Source organism: Crassostrea angulata, chromosome 5 (genome assembly GCF_025612915.1).
Source record: "Crassostrea angulata isolate pt1a10 chromosome 5, ASM2561291v2, whole genome shotgun sequence".
NCBI classification, from domain to species: Eukaryota; Metazoa; Mollusca; class Bivalvia; order Ostreida; family Ostreidae; genus Magallana; species Magallana angulata.
The window spans coordinates 33,622,323-33,642,286 of NC_069115.1; the positions used below are offsets into that span (position 1 = coordinate 33,622,323).

General features: G+C 33.2%; 1 protein-coding gene across 1 annotated transcript in view; it reads left to right on the forward strand.

Annotated features, from left to right (window-relative positions):
- LOC128184684 (GTPase IMAP family member 4-like) overlaps window positions 1-18,904 on the forward strand; it is a 129,822-nt gene extending 110,918 nt beyond the window's left edge. The window contains exon 8 of the mRNA XM_052854253.1: window positions 17,414-18,904. Within this exon, the coding sequence (XP_052710213.1) occupies window positions 17,414-18,483 (1,070 nt within the window). The 3' untranslated portion in view covers window positions 18,484-18,904. The remainder of the gene's footprint in view (window positions 1-17,413) is intronic.
- Window positions 18,905-19,964: the final 1,060 nt, after the last annotated feature.

Below are 19,964 nucleotides of genomic sequence, written 5' to 3' on the forward strand. Positions count from 1 at the left end.
CGCAACATGATAAAATCATTACATTGCTTGGATACATAACTGTAAGAGAAACATATTTGCTTCTATAACTGTTCACAAAATATCCCTCAGTAAAGGGCTACAGATGAAAGACTTTAAAGCCTTTTGGTCCCCTAATTTATTATCCCCTTTTTCTTGATATCAAATAAAAGGTCTTGTAAATATAAACATTTTTTGCATTACATATGTTAACAAAATATTTTCCAGAAAAGAGATAAACTAAGAAAACCATGAAAACTTACTTGAACGCCTTTTTAGCATGACAAATATGAATGCCAAATTGCACATCTTCAATCTCTTGTCTACAATCTCTAAAAGTTTAAACTCAATATATTTTACCGTTTAGGAGGAGATCCCTTGACAAGCCAACCCTCTGAAAATCGCTAAAACGTCATTTTCTCCAGAACGGAAATGACGTCATTGAAATAAAAAAACGTTTTTTAATTTCGGAATAATATCTTTAAGATCGGAAAGTTTCACGACAATCAGTTCAGCCATTTCCGAGCAATCGCCTACACAAATTTTGCAAGAAAAAAAAAGGTAATAATAAAAGGGAAAAAACGAACGAAAACAATAAGGTCTTCCGTTGGAAAACGGAGGACCTTCATAATAATGATAATAGGAACCGTATAAAAAACATATAGTCTCCAAACTTCGTTTGGAAGACTTAATAACAGTAAACACAGTGATGTATGTCACACAAAGTCAAATAGTTGAGCGCTCACGTGAATATATATACCGGAATTTTTGTTTTCCGGATGGAATTCGGTCACCCGAGTCGACTTTGTCGTACGCACGTGCCAGATGAAACTCCCAGAGTTTTCCACAAGTTTGGACTAAATGCTGTAACACAAGTTGGAATTTACGTTGGAATATTCGTGGTAAGATACGTTTGGGCGCCATTTGTCACTGGGTCGTTACTCCTCGTACAAAATAAATAAAAGGATGCATGGTTCAGTTTTCCAACGTTACTTTATGATGATGAATAACAATGATACATTGTAATGATGAGAAGGTGACCTGAAATGAAAACTTTCATACAATTGACGCATACATTTTTATAATATTTAGATATTTTAACTTTAAGATAAAAACAATCAAAGAAAGTATTTTTCACTAAAGGACTATATATGGTTTGAGCCTAAAATGGCCCCCTAAAATGAACATTGTCATTTTACTGCAATTCTTTGTTTTATTTGTACAAATATACATTTGAAGTTTTTTCATAATTTTCATTTTGATTTTAGTGCCCACAATTTAAAAATATGACATCATAAAGTATATCTTTTCCCGCCATTTTTGCATTTTTAGCATAAAACGGCTTGTTTTGAGGCAGTTTTTCTTTAAGGAAACATTGAGCGACTACTTGAACAAACAAAATATTTTCACCAAAGATGTATCTTTCCAATATTTATAAGTGACAAAAAGTCCGTTCTTGTTCAAAGAGTCGCTCTATATTTCCCATTCGAAAAAAGATAAGAAAAATGTCAATTTTTGGTTGGTTTTGATTGAATTATAAAAATAGCGTCACTTCTGACGTCATATACTGCCAGTGAGTGCATATAAATCAAATAAATAGGTGAAAAACATATTTCATGTCAACTCTTTTATAAAATAACACAACAAAGTAATGAACCTGAATCATTTTAAAAATAGCGAATTTTGGGGGCCAAATTTGACTAATATCATATATAGTTCTTTGCCTGCAGTAGAACTAATGACAGTTTCAAACTATTTAAACAGACAAGTCGTAAAACTGTCGCTGTCTGATGGCAAAGAAGTTATGTTCTGAAAAAACCATGGTGCAAAACAATATAAATTAAGGTAGTCCAACCATAACTAAGGTAAATTTAACAATTTTGATTGATCTATACTACATCAAATACATAGTTTTAAGCTTTTATGAGGCTGACATAAACCAAAATTGGGTGTATGTATGTTGTCAATTAAATGAACTTTTTGCACGTAAAACTTTTTTAAGGAGTTGTCTGCCCTTCAGGAAAAATTAAAAAATCATTTTCTGAAAATATGTATGGTAAACTATGAATTATTTTAGCATATTCGAAGAGGTAAGAACTTTTGCAAATTTTTACCAAGAGAAATGTGAAAAAAGTATTTGTACTAAGGAAAATATTTAAAGGAAAAATATTTAAAAATGCATTTTTCCCGTTGACTTCAATGTTAGCTTCAACATATGATGAATTCATTAAATTAATTTTTTTAAGATTTCAAGGGTGAAACTTTTCTATTTAATAAACTCCTTAAAATCACACTAGGATTTTAGTGATCAAACTTGCAATCTATTAGATATAAAATATGATAGTTATGGATGGACTACCTTAAATGCTATCAATCACACTTGCGCATTGGCCATACACGCATAAAACCTGTTTTACCACTTCCAAATATAGACATATTGTAGCTATTGACGTATATTGTGAATCACAGCCCAAAATAACACAATCATGTGACAGAACACGAATACCACTTAAACACGAGTAAATCATGAATGAGTTAATAATGAAATGTATGGATGAATGAATGAGTAAATAATTGATTTACTAAATACTAAATTATATTCAGTTGTATCCTTGTGACATATGCAAGTAATAGCATTTCAAACGCTTGCCTGACTGAACAAAATAATTCCACGGAAGCATGGAGTGGACCCAGAGTAAACTCAAAGTGGACACAGAGAGTGAACCCGGTCTAAGTATACCTTTGAAAGCTGATGCTATATATTCGGAATATACAAGGGGGCAGAAATTACAGGCAGTAGGATGGTAAGATAAAAGACGGATCTGCTTCACACTTCATTGTGTACAGTTATATAAGACAATTGCAACTATTACTCAATAATCAGAAGAGTTATTAACAGGTATGATTAGGATTTATTACAGATACAAAGTAATAAGACAGATCGTATAGATTTAACTCCGCGTTGTGTTCTACGTTAAGATCAATTAATTTACGAAGAATAATTTGATCCTTTGCAATCAAGACAAAATACAAAAAAAAATTAAGACAAAATAAAAATTAAAGATAAAAATAAGAAAATTATCTGAGCCAATCGAGTCAGTTCCTTCACAGTTCACACAAAGTCTGAGCACAAGTTTTTCCAGACGTAACGATGGAAAAGAGTTGGGCACTGGGTTTTATAAGATCCGAGCCAAAGTTGTACTTGATGTAAAGTTAGTGCTGATTGGAGAATGCCAAGTCTCGCACGTTTTTCGAGGATTCATTTACCGGACGCTACGCCCGTATGCGAAGGTTTGACCCCCTTGACCACGAGTAAAACAACCCATTCTCCTCTCTCTGACCCCATTTTGTAAAGGTCAGCTGATGTTCCGCTGGACATTACATCAGAGGCTGATGTCCTTGGGCTAATGCACTAGTCATCGCATCAGAGGCCGAAGTCCTCGGGCTTTTTTTTTTTTTATCAAATATGGCATATAGCATCTATAAGTTAAGTGAAAATCGATAAGTTCATGGCCCCTTGGTCAGGGGGTATGGTGTTAGGGAGTGGCACTTATGAATACATGTATATAGTAAAAAGACATTATTTCTCTAAAAATCCACTCATCTGTTCAAGGGTATAGAGCCCATGAACTAGGCATATAGTAATAATAAGAAAAGATGACTCGTCCACTATTATGGATTTCATTGTCCCTGTGTCAGGGGCTCTATTGTGAGGCAGGCCTCTGATTATATGTATAGAAAATGCATTCATTCTTTGAAAAAAAATATTCTCCTCTTCTCCTGGATATTAAGAACATAAACTAAGTGCATAGTAATAATGAGGAAGACTGCTTCTTTTTAAATTAAGAATTTCATGGCCCCTGAGTCAGGGGTTTTGGTGTTATGGAGAGGCTCTAATGATTATATAGAGAAAATACATTAATTCTTTGAAAATCTTCCCCTCTCCTTCTGGATTTTAAGCTTTTTAATTAAGTACATATTAGTAATAATGAGGAAGAATGCCTCCTCTAAAATTGTGAATTCCATAGCCCCTTTGTCAAGGGTTCTTGTGTTAGGGTGTAGCTCTTATGATTATATAGAAAAAATACATTAATTCTTCAATCTTCAAAAATATTCTTCTCTGATCTGGGAAGTAATCCAATGAACTAGGAACATAGTATTAACTAGACACGATCTTGTTGCGAGCAATGAGGAGGTCTTCTGTCTGATTTTAGAATTTGAGATATATGTTCGATCTTGATTTTGCTATTTAGCTAAACATGATTTAGAATTTCCCTCAGTAAAAAGCTACAGATTAAAGAATTTTGAGTTTAGTTCCCTAATTTGAGGGGCCAGCCCCTTTTTCTTGATATCAAATAAAAGGTCATTTAAATCTCAACACATATTGTTCAACAACTGTTTAGAAATCCGTTACCGTTCTTGAGATATATGGGAAAGAACGTTTTAGGGACTGATCCCTTAACTCCTGATAGGGGCCGTTTAACGAAATTTTAAAAATTGCATATTATTTAGTACACCATTCTGAGTATCTTTTCATCTATACTGCGATTCAAAATTCAAAATAATTTACCTTTCTGATATATTGGTGATGAAAATTCTCGAATTTTGGCCATTAGAAACACCTTATTATATAACACATTATAAAATCATTACATTGCTTGGATAAATTACTGTAAGATAAACATATTTGCTTTTTAACCGTTCACAAAATATCCCTCAGTAAAGGGCAACAGATAAAAGACTTAAGAGCCATTTGGTCCCCTAATTTTAGGGGGTAGCCCCTTTTTTCTTGATATCAAATAAAAGGTCATTTAAATCTCAACCCATTTTGTTCAACAACTGTTTAGAAATTCGTTACCATTCTTGAGATATATAGGAAATAACGTTTAAGGGGCTGATCCCATAACTCCTTATAGGGGCCGTTAAGAAATTTGGATAATTGTATATGATTTAAAACATCATTCTGAGCATTTTTTCTTCTAAACTGTATTTCAAAATAGTTTTCCTTTCTGAGATAGATGTGATCAAAATTCTGTACTTCTGGCCCCTAATTACGTAACACATGATAAAATCATTACATTGCTTGGATACATAACTGTAAAATAAACATATTTGCTTCTATAATTGTTTACAAAATATCCCTCAGTAAAGGGCTACAGATGAAAAAATTTAGAGCCTTTTGGTTCCCTTATTTGAGGGGCCAGCCCCTTTTTCTTGATATCAAATGAAAGGTCTTGTAAATATAATTTTTTTGTACATGTGTTAACAAAATATTATTCAGAAAAGAGATAAACTAAGAAAACCATGAAAAATTACGACGTTTTTTTAAATCTCAATTTTCGGGACCCGACGAGCTTTAACGCCTTTGAGCATGACAAATATGAATGCCAAATTGCACATCTACAATAAAACAATGTGTATTAGTTTCGGATTAATATCTATTAGATCTGAAAGTTTTACGAAAATCGGTTTAGCCATTTCCGAAAAATCGCCTGCACAAATTTTGTAAGGAAAAAAAATGATAGGGAAAAAGAAACCAAACGAAAGCAATAAGGTCAAGACCTTAATAATAAGAAAAGTGAAAAAGGAACAATAGAATAATAGAAAGGTCTTCCGCTGAGGACGGAAGACCCCAATAATAAAATACTGTTTTTGTCTAAATCTTAATGGAAGAGTGTTTTTCAACTTGTACTACAGTCCAACAACCCCTTTATGTTGAATATTTTAGTTAAAAGATAAAAAAAAAAAATTTAAAAATGGAGAGAAAGAAAGAGAAAAAGAAGAAATCTTGGCTCCGGCGAGATTAGAACACACAGCCTTTGCATGTGTCATAACAGTATTTGAGCAAAGGTTCACGTCAAAACATGGCTGACGCGAAATAATTCCCGAATTTCTCTTTGAATTTGGAAAAACAACGTGTAAGATGTCTGACTATTCAGGTTTGGTAACATTGCAAGGTCATTTGAAATACTGATGCATGTTGTGTCTGGAGGGGAATGAAAAGGACCGAGCTTGATTTTCGTCGTAAATAAATCGAAAGTAGAATTTTGAGGTGTGGATCTCGGATTCGGTTAACGACAATTAGGGGAAGTCCTAAAACAATGACTGATGCATTTTACACATGTATTTCAGTGTTAAGATTATTTTGTGTGTCGTTTACTATTATGTTTGACTGTTTTATATCAACAGGATTGGTAAAATCTTTATAAATGTAGAAATGACGAAATCATTAACACGTAAATTTATTCATCAAAAATTTGATGTCAGTGATTTCCACAGTACAGACTAAACGGAAAACAAGAAATATACATGCAACAGAAATATTACGTGGCTGCTTACATCCGTTGCACTGTGTAAATTTTAAGTCCCCGTACAGGCTATACTCGCGGCTTGATATCGGAAATTTCTTCTTAATTGTTCAATCCGCTGCAAATTTGGCAGAAAAAAAGAATGAGGTCCGAGGTACATTTACACAAAATTTTATGAGGTTTGAGTGGAGCGCTCGGGAGTTAGAATTCTTTTCTACAGTACATGTCAAACACGACAATTAAAACTCAAATGCCAAAAAGTTCATTACTCTGTTAATAATGAACGAACTGGTCTGGTAATTAGTACAGTAATCTAAAATGGTACTAAGTTGCAATTAATGGTCCGAGATCAAAATCAAGTAAAATCGTGCAGAAAAACCTAAATGATTTTATGAAAGGGGGGGAGAGTTTGAGATACATGCATGACCTTTATTTTGCTTATTACTTGTACCAGCTAAACATGACTTGGAAATAGAATGAAAAATCCTTTGATTTTAAACAGACTCTTTTCTTCAATTTGTATATCCTCTTTTTCTTTTACAAATAAATCATAAATGTATTGGACTTTTCGCCCTTGTTGTGTTTCTGATATATGTATAAGAGCTTTGATTGAAACAGATCCCTATTACATGTATCATCTAATTTGAGGGGCTAGCCCCTTTTTCTTGATATCAAATGAAAGGTCCCTTAATGTTAAACACATTTTGTTCAACAAGTGTTCAGAAATGTGTTACTGTTTTTGAGATATTTGGGAAAGATTGTTTTGGAGGCTGAACCTTTATCTCCTTATAAGGACCATTAAACGAAACTTTGGTTGTTAAATATTATTACGAATATTTTTCTGAGTATCTTCTCTTCTATAATGGAACTCAAAATATTTCTCCTTTTTAAGATATAAATGATCAAAATATTGGACTTATAGCCCCTTTAAACCCTTTAATATATCAGAAAACTTTTAACATATATAGGTAGATAACTGGAAGATATACATTTTTGCTTCTATAATGCATTACAAAATATTTTTCATTAAAGAGATATAGATAAAAGACTTTAGACCCCTCTTGGCCCCTAATATGAGGGGTCGGCCCATTTTGCTTATATACATGTAGGTAGATAACTGGAAGATATACATTTTTGCTTCTATAATGCATTACAAAATATTTTTCATTAAAGAGATATGGATAACAGACTTTAGACCCCTCTTGGCCCCTAATATGAGGGGTCAGTCCATTTTGCTTGGTGTCAGTTGAAAGATCTTTTATAGATAAATTTTTGATGCTCTACATGTGTTAGCAAAAAGTTGATTAGAAGAAAGATATTCGTGATCAAATCTCAAATTTCGTAAAAATTGTCAAAAAAATTTAACATCAATATTTTCAGTTCCGGGCGAGCCTCAAGGATGATCACTTCTGGTCAAATCTAAAACAAGCAAGCAAATCTACCATAACCACCCTATCTTGCATATAAATTTCAAGTCCCTAACTATTACAGTTTTTAACCGGGTTTTCCAACGGAAAAATCCGGTTATTAAAATGGTGAAAATGGCGGGCGGGCGGGCGGGCGGGCGGGCGGCTGCCAAAAGGGTACCTTCATTGTACGGATTACTCCTCCTACAGTTTTCAAGATAAGAAGTTGTTCTTTTGCAGATCAATTGTACATATATCAGAGGTGTGAATATTGCTAGGATTTTGATTTCTGATTATTTATCGAAAAAAAACCAGCTTTTGAACTTATTCATTTTTTGGCAAAATATTGCATATAGGGTACCCTCATTGTACGGATAACTCCTCCTACAGTTTCCAAGATAGGAAGTTGTTCTTTTGCAGATCAATTGTACATATATCAGAGGTGTGCATATTGCTAGGATTTTGATTTCTGATAATTTATCGAAAAAATACCAGCTTTTGAACTTATTCATTTTTTGGCAAAATATGACATAAAGTGTACCTTCATTTTACCGATAACTCCTCCTACAATTCTCGAGATAGGAAGTTGTTCTTTTGCAGATCAATTGTACATATATTAGAGGTGTGCATATTGCTAGGATTTTGATTTCTGATAATTTATCGAAAAAATACCAGCTTTTGAACTTAGTCATTTTTCGCAAAATGTTGCATATAGGGTTCTCCATTTCACTGAATACGGGTTGACATGAATTATGGATACAGTTCACTTAAAAGAAATCCCGGTTTGCTGTCACATTGACAGCTTTTCACTTGTTGAGGAGATGCATGGACAATATCATGTTCCAAAATACATGAAAAATGAGGATAATTCAGAGGCAGAAGTGAATTTTCAGACAGGAAGTAAGATGCAAAGAGACATTTACCTAAGACATCATCCCTGTAAAAATCAATAAATTCAATTGAGAAATGGCTGAGAAATTAAGGGTGACAACCAAGAGGAAAAATAACTAGACACGATCTCGTTGCGAGCAACGAGGAGGTATTCCGTCCGATTTTTATAGGGTGATATGACGTCATCAACTTTAATATTCGACAACAAATTAAAACATGATCTGGAAATAGGTGTTGGGTACTCTTGCTTTTTAAAGGTTCTCTTACGTCGCTTTTTAAATACTTGCATTTCTTCCAACTGAGAAACGACAGATTAAACTATTTTACGTCTGCCCCGTAAAAACCTTAGTTAGGTAACGCATGAGGAAATCGTTATTGTAAAATTGTTAGGATATATAAGCGTTTTTTACCTAAGTCTTGCTTTTATAACCTATTGCTTTTAAAACATCACTCATTAAATGACTATATAGATAGAAGACTTTAGGCCCATCTTGATCCCTAATTTGAGGGGTCAGTCCCTTCTAATTCTTAATATCAAATGAAAGGTCGTTTTATTTTAAACATATTTTATTCAACGTGTGTTTAGAGATTCATTACCGTTTCTGAGATATATGTGAAAGAAACTTTTTTGGGCCGATCCCTTATCTCCTAATAAGGGCCGTTAAACGACACTTTTAAAGGTGAATACTGTTTAATTTTTTTTCTAGTACATCATTTTGAGCATCTTTTTCTTCTATACTGCATTTCCAAAGATTTTTCCTATCTGATATATGGGTGATTAATTTTTCGGACACTGACCGCTGAAAACCTCTTATTACGTAACGCATGATAAAATCATTACATTGCTTAGATACTTAACTGTAAGATAACATATCTGCTATTATGACCTTTCACAAAATATCTCTCAGTAAAGAGATATATGTATAGATAAAAGACTTGTGAGCCCTCTGGTCACCTAATTTGAGAGGCATGTCCCCTTTTTTTGATATCAAATGAAAGGTCAGATATATGTATCAAATGATACATGGGCGATCAAAAGTTTGGACATTTGACCCCGAAAAACCTAATTACGTAACACATGATTCCTTTGATACATGACAGTTTAGATCGATTCAAAATTTGAATTTTTTTTTAACTCAAGTGATTTTGAATGACAAAAGTTCTAAATAGAATTGGAGATCATTTTGGAGAATAACACAGGTATGGAAAATAATTCATGCACAGTATCATGCACATGACAAATATAGTGTTTTACACATGTAAATCTTTATGTTAAAGCTGCTCGGTCCGATTTTCAATTAAATAATTGTACGCTTTTAAACGATGGTTATGCTAAGAATATGTGCAATAATATACGTTGCAGTAGTTTTCCCGGTCAATAAAGCCATAGTCGATGAAAAAAATAATGTAGATTTGAAACTCGTTGAATCCGGATATTGTGTATTCCGGAATGCTGTCAAAATCCGGCGACAATATTCAGCCCCTTGACGTTTTCCTTCCGTTTTTGCTTTAAAAATGTTGTGCAATCCGGATCCTGCCTATTTTGTAAACCGGCGCGATGAAAAAAAAACCTGACTGCTTATAATTAGTAAGAGTTATCTACCGTAGTCCGGCTACTTATCGATCTATCGGCCCTCTGCAAGATAGTTAATGCTCAATTAATTTATCGACCAATTTTTCTGTCGTTGCTATTGATTTAAAGAACTGTGAATATAGATCCAAACTACATGTAGCAGCTCATTTCAGTTTATATCGTTAAGTCTTGTTATATAAAATAGGCATTTTGTGCCAAAATTAGATAATCAGATGATAGTTCATCCCATTTTTTTTTTCAGGCCTTGATTCAGGATACTGCTGTAGTAAGACTGCCGATATTGTTTGTTATCCCCGCTGTATGGGTACACGTACAGAGTTGCAAACTATTCTGTCAAAATGCTAATTTTTTTTATATAAGGTTCTCATTTATAATAATAGTCATCCATTGTTTCCTGCATCAAAACAATTCTCGCCATTAGGTATTTCAGCCACCTGTTGACTTGTTAATGTTTGTTTAACAACTTCCTGTTAAGCATGCACTTTTCAGATTAATCGGATGTTTTAAAAATTATCAATAACTATGATTTGATTGAAAAAGTATTTTATGTATTCTGTTATAGATATATTGTCTGATTTTCCACACAAAAAAAATTAAAATGAAAATTGGTACCGAAAATAAAATCGATGAAATCTAATATATTTCAAAAGAATTGAAAATTTTGCAAGAATATGCACGATCAAGACCTACTGCATTTAATTCTATAATATTAATTTGCAACAATGTCCTCTAAACCGGGAGTTGTCTTATCCGGCCAATTTTTTTTAGAACCACTCTCCGCCGGATAATATAAGTTTTGCTGTACAATGTACAAATTTATTTACAAAATACACGAATTAAAAGGGATTCGTGTTATTTCGCCTCGTGTTTAAACTGGCTCCTTACATCGAAGTTAGTATGATTGTATTACGACTTTGACATCTGTCCTTTTAATATGATCTATTGTAACATAAAATATACAACATGACTATTGAAAAGAAAAAAAAAATAAAGCAGTGTACATTAATTTTTGTTGATTAATAGTTTTTAAGTTTACATTGTTTATAATCGATGTAAAACATGCAGGATGAATAAACCAAATCATTCGGAGGATGAAACCAAACGGTTTTCTTTTGTAAACATTACCATGATGTATTTGGGGGGGGGGGGGGGGTTGTAGCCCATTTTTTTTTACCTTGAATATTTCTAACGTTGAAAGGAGAGCAATTCCGTGTAAATACGTCTATAACTTTGTAAGATCATTCATTTGGTTTGCATGGAAAATTATTAGATACAGTAATGGCCGATGAATCGGAACATACAGCTTAAAAAGGCACCAAACAATGAAGGGAAAAGGAAATATTTGGCAGATCTAAATGTTAGAATATTCTTATGATAAAATTTTGTATTTATGGCAAACATAGATTACTTACTACACCATGATTAACTCTCTCTCTCTCTCTCTCTCTCTCTCTCTCTCTCTCTCTCTCTCTCTCTCTCTCTCTCTCTCATAACTCATAAAAAATTCTAATATTTTGTTAGCCAAATGAATTATCACAGATTACAGATACTTAAGATGTGCGATTGGAATAAGTGTAATAATTCCGGATATTTTAGGTTCGGCCCAGACCGGGTTTTCTTTTAGTTCCTTTGTTTATGTCACGTGATACAAGGGTATAAATACGACAGTGAATCAGCTGTCGGCTGCTTAGTAGATGATCAGCAGAAGAGAGAAGTTAGTGAAGTTTAATAAAAGGTATTGTGTCAATACAGAGCTTGCCCGTTCGTAACGGTGTTAAGTGTTTTTGATAGGCCATAGAGAGGTTGTCCTCTTGGTACTGTAGGTTGCAGTCATTTTGGCTTGTCAGTCTTTCACAGTAGGCTTTCCTCGGAGAGGCTAGCCATGGTTCCTTTCTCTAGTGGCTGATCAGACTGTCGTCCAGGCCGTTGTGCCCACTGTCCGTCCTGAATAAGGCAGCCTACAGTGTGCACAGTGGTTGAAGGGCTACCACATATACTGTCCGTCCTGAATAAGGCAGCCTACAGTATATATATGCGGTAATCTGAGGACGGTCAGTCATTTTAGCTGAGTGTTTGACCTCAGTGGATTGTCACTGTGGGTGTGTACTGTCCGACCTGAACAAGGCAGCACCAGTACATCACACACAGTGTCAATTATATATATTAATTATACCCCTTGTTTTGTTTGTAAATATTCTAGATTCCCTGAAATTACTTGTTGATTATTAACCTAAGTTTTACGCACTATTACTTAAATCAATGGTTTGATGCATCGTTAACCAATATAATTAAAAATTGAAATAATTTAACAACGAATCAATGTGTGATAACGTATACATGTAAACACAAGAAACATGTGTCCTAGGCAACAGCGAATCGGTTGTCCACTTGCGGGCGTCTCCCGGCCCGAGTTATGTAAATGTATACTCAACGTGCTGGGTTTGAAATGTTTTCAGTTTGGTAACTGAATGAATGTGGGCGCTTAAGATGTAGATTCGGCAGGAATCTGGGCGCACAAGGAGAGTGAAAATTTCATCAATTAAGTTTGAATATTTTTCGAATTATAACCGTTATTTGGTTTCTGTTGGATGTGGAATGAGTGGAAAAATATTTGAAATGCAAAAGGTTTTATTATAATATGGGTCTAAATATGGCAACACGATGCAATTCATGCAAAATCCTACTTATTTACAACTGTTTTTAAATGATTTTGTTGTCTCTGGGTCTTCTCTCCACCAATTTGAAACGTGTAAAGGTAACATATTTCAACATTAAAAATGTCGCTTTTTAAAAAAAGATGGAGAGATGACCCAGAGATGACTAACTATGTACTTTTTCAAATTATTTTTTGAAGGATAAAAAACAAAATCCATTGATATGACAGTGTTGTTTCAAACAGTACTTTATAGAGCATATATTGACAAGTCTCCGTGGCGCAGTGGTTTCGTCCTGGATTTAGTGAATACATAAATTCAGTGTTTTGGGTTCAAATCCAACTGGTGGTCTTTTTAAAATAAAATAAACTTTTTTGTTTTAAATGTTTGTTATCATAACATGATGTTGAATTATAATATACCGGAATATTTTAATTTGTTCTTATTGATTTCTAGATCTGCTGTATGAACACTATAAAAAAATTCTTTTCTTATTGCTAGTTTTTTAGGATATACACAATATAACTTCATTAAAATATGTTTACATTAACATTTCCAACTAGTTATCGGTTTACCTCTCATTGCCATTTTTTGAAAGCTTTGTGAGTTTTTTAATAACCGGAATAGCCATGTACCTCGACTCTCAACATAATATATTTTTGTTGAAACCTGTACATAGCCTTTCGAGGTTATAGACATTTAAATCCCAATTGATTCGTGTCGAGGATTCCTGCAAACTTACAATCTTGTGCGCTCACTTTCTTTATTTTCCAACAATAACACTATTTCAGACATAGAGAAGATCACAATGAACGCCTTTTTTCATTGACAGTCATAATATCTATATTCTTTTAATTAGGAGGCCAAGACAGCATTACTTCGTAGGTAATGGTATAATCTTTATTCATTTACTCTTCTAATATCGTTAAAATCGGAATTCTTTGTGTTTGCAGCTACATAAATAAACCCATGTGTGCATTACAGCAAGGCGCAAATTTTGTGTATTGGATAACGGTAGACCGCTCGCTAGTCCTGCCGCGACCTGTTTCCTCGGCCGCGGGCAATGAATCGGATACGTAAATTTACATACATGCTTCTCAGAATCCAGATAGATTTATAATGCGACTCAAATGCATTGCATAGAAGCAGTTCTTTTACCCATAACGTGTTTCCCTAGAACAGAATTAAACTATTTAGACACTTTCCGAATGTAAAATTGTTAAAATCGGAATTTTTAGTTTGCAGCTACATAAATAAACCCATGTGTGCATTACAGCAAGACGCAAATCTTGTGTATTAGAAAACGGCAGACCGGATACGTAATTGTTCACATACACAGCTCGGAATCCAGCTTGATTTTAAATGCGACTCAAATGCACTGCATAGAAGCAGGTTTTTTTTTATCCATTATGTGTTTCACTAGAAAATAACTAAACTGTTTAAACACTTTCCGTATGTAAACTAGTACCCTTTATGTCAGTTATACGCACAAATACCCCGTTTATTTGTCAAACAAAACACAAATACATGACATCAAGTCTAGCTTTTTACTCTCATATTACGCAATGCCCGAACAAAATATTATTGTTACGACAATAATAAGTTCATAATAAACAACTGTTTTAGCGACAGCCATATTGAAATCTTAACCGTTTTTGAGTTATAGAGCGATTACTTTCAAGAACTCTAGGTCCCTAATTTGAGAAGCCAGCCCCTTTTTCTTGATGTCAAATGAAAGATCGTTTAAACATAAATCTTTTTTAGAAAACGATGCAAAATCATAACGCTTTTTTTGTCTCATTTTTGGAGCCCTGGCGAGCTTCGGCGCTTTTTGCGCTGAAAAATTATAAATGCCCCATTGCATATCTACACTCGTTTGACTATCATTCCTGAAATTTTGAACTTAATATCTGTTTTAGTTTATGAGAACCTTCGTGGACAAGCCGACCCTCTAAAAATCGTTGAATTGTAACAATGTAATATCTCAAAACCGGTAGTGACGTCATCATTAAAAAAGATTTCCAATAAGGTTCAGAGCAATATCTATGAGATCTAAAAGTTTCAACTAATCGGCCGAGTAGTTTCTGAGAAATCGTGTACACAAAATTTGTAAGAAAAAAAAGAATAGGGAAAAAGAAACCGAACGAAGACCTTAATAATAGAGAAGAATGAGAACGCGTAGAAAAACAGTAAGGTCTTCCGCTGAAGACGGAAGACCTTAATGAGAAAGAATACCTCTTTCATAACTGTGAATTCCGTGGCCCCTGGGTCAGGAGTTCTGGTGTTAGTGGTGGGATCAAATGATTATATAGAAATAATACATTGGTTCTTCAGAAATCTTTTTCTTTGCTTCTCGGAAGTAAGCCGATGAATTAAAAACATAGTTATGATAGGAAAGAATTCCTCTTTTAAAATTGTGAATTTCAAGGTCCCTGGCTATGAGGTTCTTCTGTAAGGGCGGGGCTCCAATGATTATACAGAGAAAATGCATTAATTCTTCGAAAATCTTCTCCTCTCCTCCTGGATATTACGCAGATAAACTATGTTCATAGTAATGATAAGGAAAAAGAAGTCTTATGATTATATACATGAAGTGAAAATGCATTAATTCTTTGAAATATTCTCCTTTGCTCCTAAATATGAAGATGTACTAAGTACATAGACATGATGAGGAAGAGTGCCTCTCCTAAAAATCCTATGTTCATGGCCTCTATGTCAGGGGTTCTGGTTTAAGGATAGAGCTTTTAATGAATGCAGTAATTTGTTGGAAATCTCGTCCCCTGGTCCTGGGTATAATCTATGAATAAAGTACATAGGTATGATGAGGAAGAGTGCCTAGGTCAGGGGTTCTGATGTTATTCAGGTGACCGATAAGGCCCATGGGCCTCTTGTTATAATTTCGACATTAACTTAGTCTTGCATAATGATTATCTGCTCTTAAGTTAATACATATTACACTTATTCTTTGCTGTCTATAATGATCAGGGTCTAAATGCCTTCATAACGAGGCATGTGCCGATGTCAAAGACTTGTCTGCCCTCAAACCGTATACATATATAATTATATGGTTATTGTAAACTTAACATAATCAAAATTGCTGGAAACTTCAGGTGACCCGCATCATTTGTCTAAATTGCAGAATTACAATGGTCGTACATTTTTGCATGGTTGCAATCCTATGATTTTCTCAGGGTTTTTTTCATATCCAATTTTTACGTTTCTCTTTACTGCAGCAATTGTTAATTATCTCATCACCTTTAATAGCAATTTAAGCAGGTAAACTTTGCATGCTTCTTAGCAAAAAAAGTAAAACTTTTTTTTATAAGATATACGATAGAGTGAAGCATTTAAATTTGATTAAATAGTAAACTATGAATAAATTGTAACACAAATTCAAAATTGTTCGTATATTAGTAATTCTCCATTAATTATTATGTAAATAAGTTATAGTAACTTTTAATTACTCGATTTTCTTTTAATATATTCTATTTTAATAAAACCCATGAATCAATATTTATACCCCCCGCAAAAGAAGTTTGGGGGGTATATAGGAATCACCTTGTCCGTCCGTCTGTCCATCTGTGTTCACTTCGTGTCCGGTCCATATCTTTCTTATGGAGAAACATTGGAAGTTCTTACTTCACACAAAGATTGCTTATGACCTAAGGGTGTGTCATGACCTTGACCCAAGGTCATTTGGTCAAGGTCACTGGCAGAAAAAGTTCAAAATTCGTGTCCGGTCCATATCATTTTAATGTAGAAACATTGGAAGTTCTTACTTCACACAAATATTGCTTATGACCCAAGGGTGTGTCATGACCTTGACCCAAGGCCATTTGGGCAAGGTCAAGGTCACTGGCAGAAAAAAATAAATCAAAATTCGTGTTCGGGCCATATCTTTCTTATGGAGAAACATTGGAAATTCTTACTTCACACAAAGATTGCTTATGACCTAAGGTTGTGTCATGTCCTTGACCCAAGGTCATTTGGGTAAGGCCAAGGTCACTGGCAGAAAAGAACAAAATTCATGTCCAGTCCATATCTTTTTAATAGACAATTATTGGAAGTTCTTAATTCACATAAAGATTGCTTATAGTCTGAAGGTGTGTCATGACCTTGACCCAAGGTCAATTGAGGAAGTTCAAGGTCTCTGTTTAAAAAAAATCGGGCTCAGTATACTTATAATTCAAAATGTTTATATTAAATGGCTGCTTGACATGTGAAATTTTGTTTGATTCGAGTTATGTTTGTTAACATAAGGATGCAAATGTCCTCATGCATTAACAGGTAACTTGAACTAAAATAGAATTTAAAGAATAGAAATTGGTTTGTGTACTCATATTAGCATTAACAGTTTTATCAAATAATAGAGCAGTTGTTATGTATAGAAAATGGACGGTGAAATAGATTCATCCAATGTTTTCTATAATAGAAAAAATACATGAGTTATGTTTTTCTTAGCGGGGGGTATCAATTGTGAGCTTGCTTACAGTACCTCTAGTTTTGTTTTGTCAAATATTGAATGTAACACTAAGCATAACAGTTTATATTTCTTTATTGAAGGTGAGTTAGACCTGGGGAAAAAAGAAATAAGAATAGTTCTTCTGGGAAAAACAGGATCTGGAAAAAGCGCCACAGGAAATACTATAATAGGAAGACGCAAATTTGAAACGTCGACAAGTGGGTCATCTGTCACAAAAACATGTTCACACAAACATACAAATAGATTTAATGGCCATATTGTCGTTGTTGATACCCCTGGAACTTTCGACACAAAAACAAAGAATGAAGATATTCAAAAAGAAATTTTCAAATGTGTAGGTCTCACTTCACCAGGTCCCCATGCATTTATTCTTGTTCTTGCCCCATCAAGGTTCACACAGGAAGAAGAACAATCCGTGGAGCATTTTGTAAATTATTTTGGCGAAAGAGTTTATAAATATTTATTTGTACTTTTTACAAAAAAAGACGATCTTGATTATGACGGAACTCACATTACTGATTATATAAAAAATGCTCCTGAAAAACTTAAAATACTGATTCGTAATTGTGGTGGAAGATTTATTGCATTCAATAATAGACTTGAAGGTAAAGAACGAGATGCACAAGTTGAGGAACTATTGCGAATGATTTTTGAAAACTTACACTTTAATCAGGATGATTGCTACACAAATGAAATGTATGAAAAAGCTGAAATCGAACTTCAAAAAAGAGAGTCAGAAAAAATAAACTTATTAAAAATGGAACAAGATGAAGAACTCAAAAAAATAAAATTGCAAATGGAAGAAGAGTTTGGAAAACAGTTGAGAGAATACGAAAAATTGATAAAAACGATAGAACAAAAGTTAGAAACAGATTTAGGAAATAAAAAGGATGAGACTGATAGAGAAATAAATGAAAAAAGAAAGGATGAAGCTAATAAACGAATCGAAGAGCTTAAGAAACAGCAGAAAGAAGAAATCGAAAAGTTGAGTCGACAATTTCAGGAAGACTTTGAGAATAAAGAGAAAAACATTCGTAATGATGTCCGCAAAGAAGTTGAAGAAGAAAAAGACTTTATAACAAAATCTTGGGAGTTTATAAAACCAACAGTTGTAAATTACATTTCCTCATGGATTTGGTGGAATGGTTAAAACGCGTTCAGATTCAGATTTTTTAAGACAGTATGAGCTGCAATTTTCATGCTAAAAATTTGTTTATCGAAAATGTTAACTACTACTAAAATGACAAAAAATACTGTGGTTCTTTAATTTCTGTTAGCCCTATTTTTGTGGTAAAAACCATTAAGAGCTTTAATTGAAGTAAACTTGAATTAACTTGAATTATTGTCGTCCTGTACAACAATTCACCTACTATTTATTCCTTAGAAGAGAAATCCTACTTCTGACAAAATTAAATATATTTTCAAATCGTTTTTATCATTTAAGTTTAAGTTACATGCAGACTTATCATACTAGCAGGTTTTTGCAGCAAAGTAAAATTCTAAAAAAATACAGCTCATTTTGCTTTAAATAAAAACAAAACCCAAACAAGTGAACATGTGATTGATAAAATTATAACAATGAATGCGTTTAGAAATATTATCCAATCATTTTGTGTGTATATATATATATATATATATATATATATATATATATATATATATATATATATATATATATATATATATATATATATATATGTGTGTGTGTGTGTGTGTGTGTGTGTGTGTGTGTGTGTGTGTGTGATTATTTAATTTAAAATTATTTAATTTTTTTAACTGTATTTATTAGAATTTGAAAAATGCAAGAGGAAAATCCCGACGTTTGATATCTTTCAGTGTGATAAAATATTGAGTAAGGTTTTGGAGATTTTTCTCGAAAAGTGAATTTGTCATTTTAGAAAAGATTGTAGTTAATCATAGACTCAGGTAAATGAAAATGTAAACAAAAAGTTTATTTAATAGAAGCCTGAATGTAGTTATCCCAAAATTCTCAGTTCTTAAAATTTCTAATGATTTATGCACTCTGTCCAAGAATTTACATATACACTCTGTCTATATTTATAAGCTTAAGCATTTGTTTTTAGATACTTAACCTTAATTGATAGTGCAATTTCGTTGTATTTTTTCAATACCTTTCATGATTAAACTATTACTATTCTTAAGTTTGCATTTTATTTTTTTTTTTAATTTAATAAAACATTATTTTAAAATAATCGAGGCACACTTGCTCAGCAGTATTGTAAAAAAAAAAGCGTTCTGACTTTTCTTACGCAGGTACCGGTAATAATATATAACATATCCGATTTGATTTAATTAAGGTCTGCCGTTTCCAACGGAAGACCTACTTGTTTTCGTACTGTTTCTTCTTATTAGGGTCTTCCGTTTCAAACGTTATTGTTATTCTACGGTTTCTTTTTCTTTATGAAGATCTTCCGTTTTTCAACGGAAGACTTTATTGTTTTCGTTCGATTTCTTTTTCCCTATTATTATTTTTTTTTTTTTACAAAATTTGTGCAGGCGATTTCTCAGATATGGCTGAACTGATTTTCGTGAAACCATCAGATCTAATAGATATTGATCCTAACTTAATATACATTTTTTTATTTTGATGACGTCATTTTCGTTTTTGTG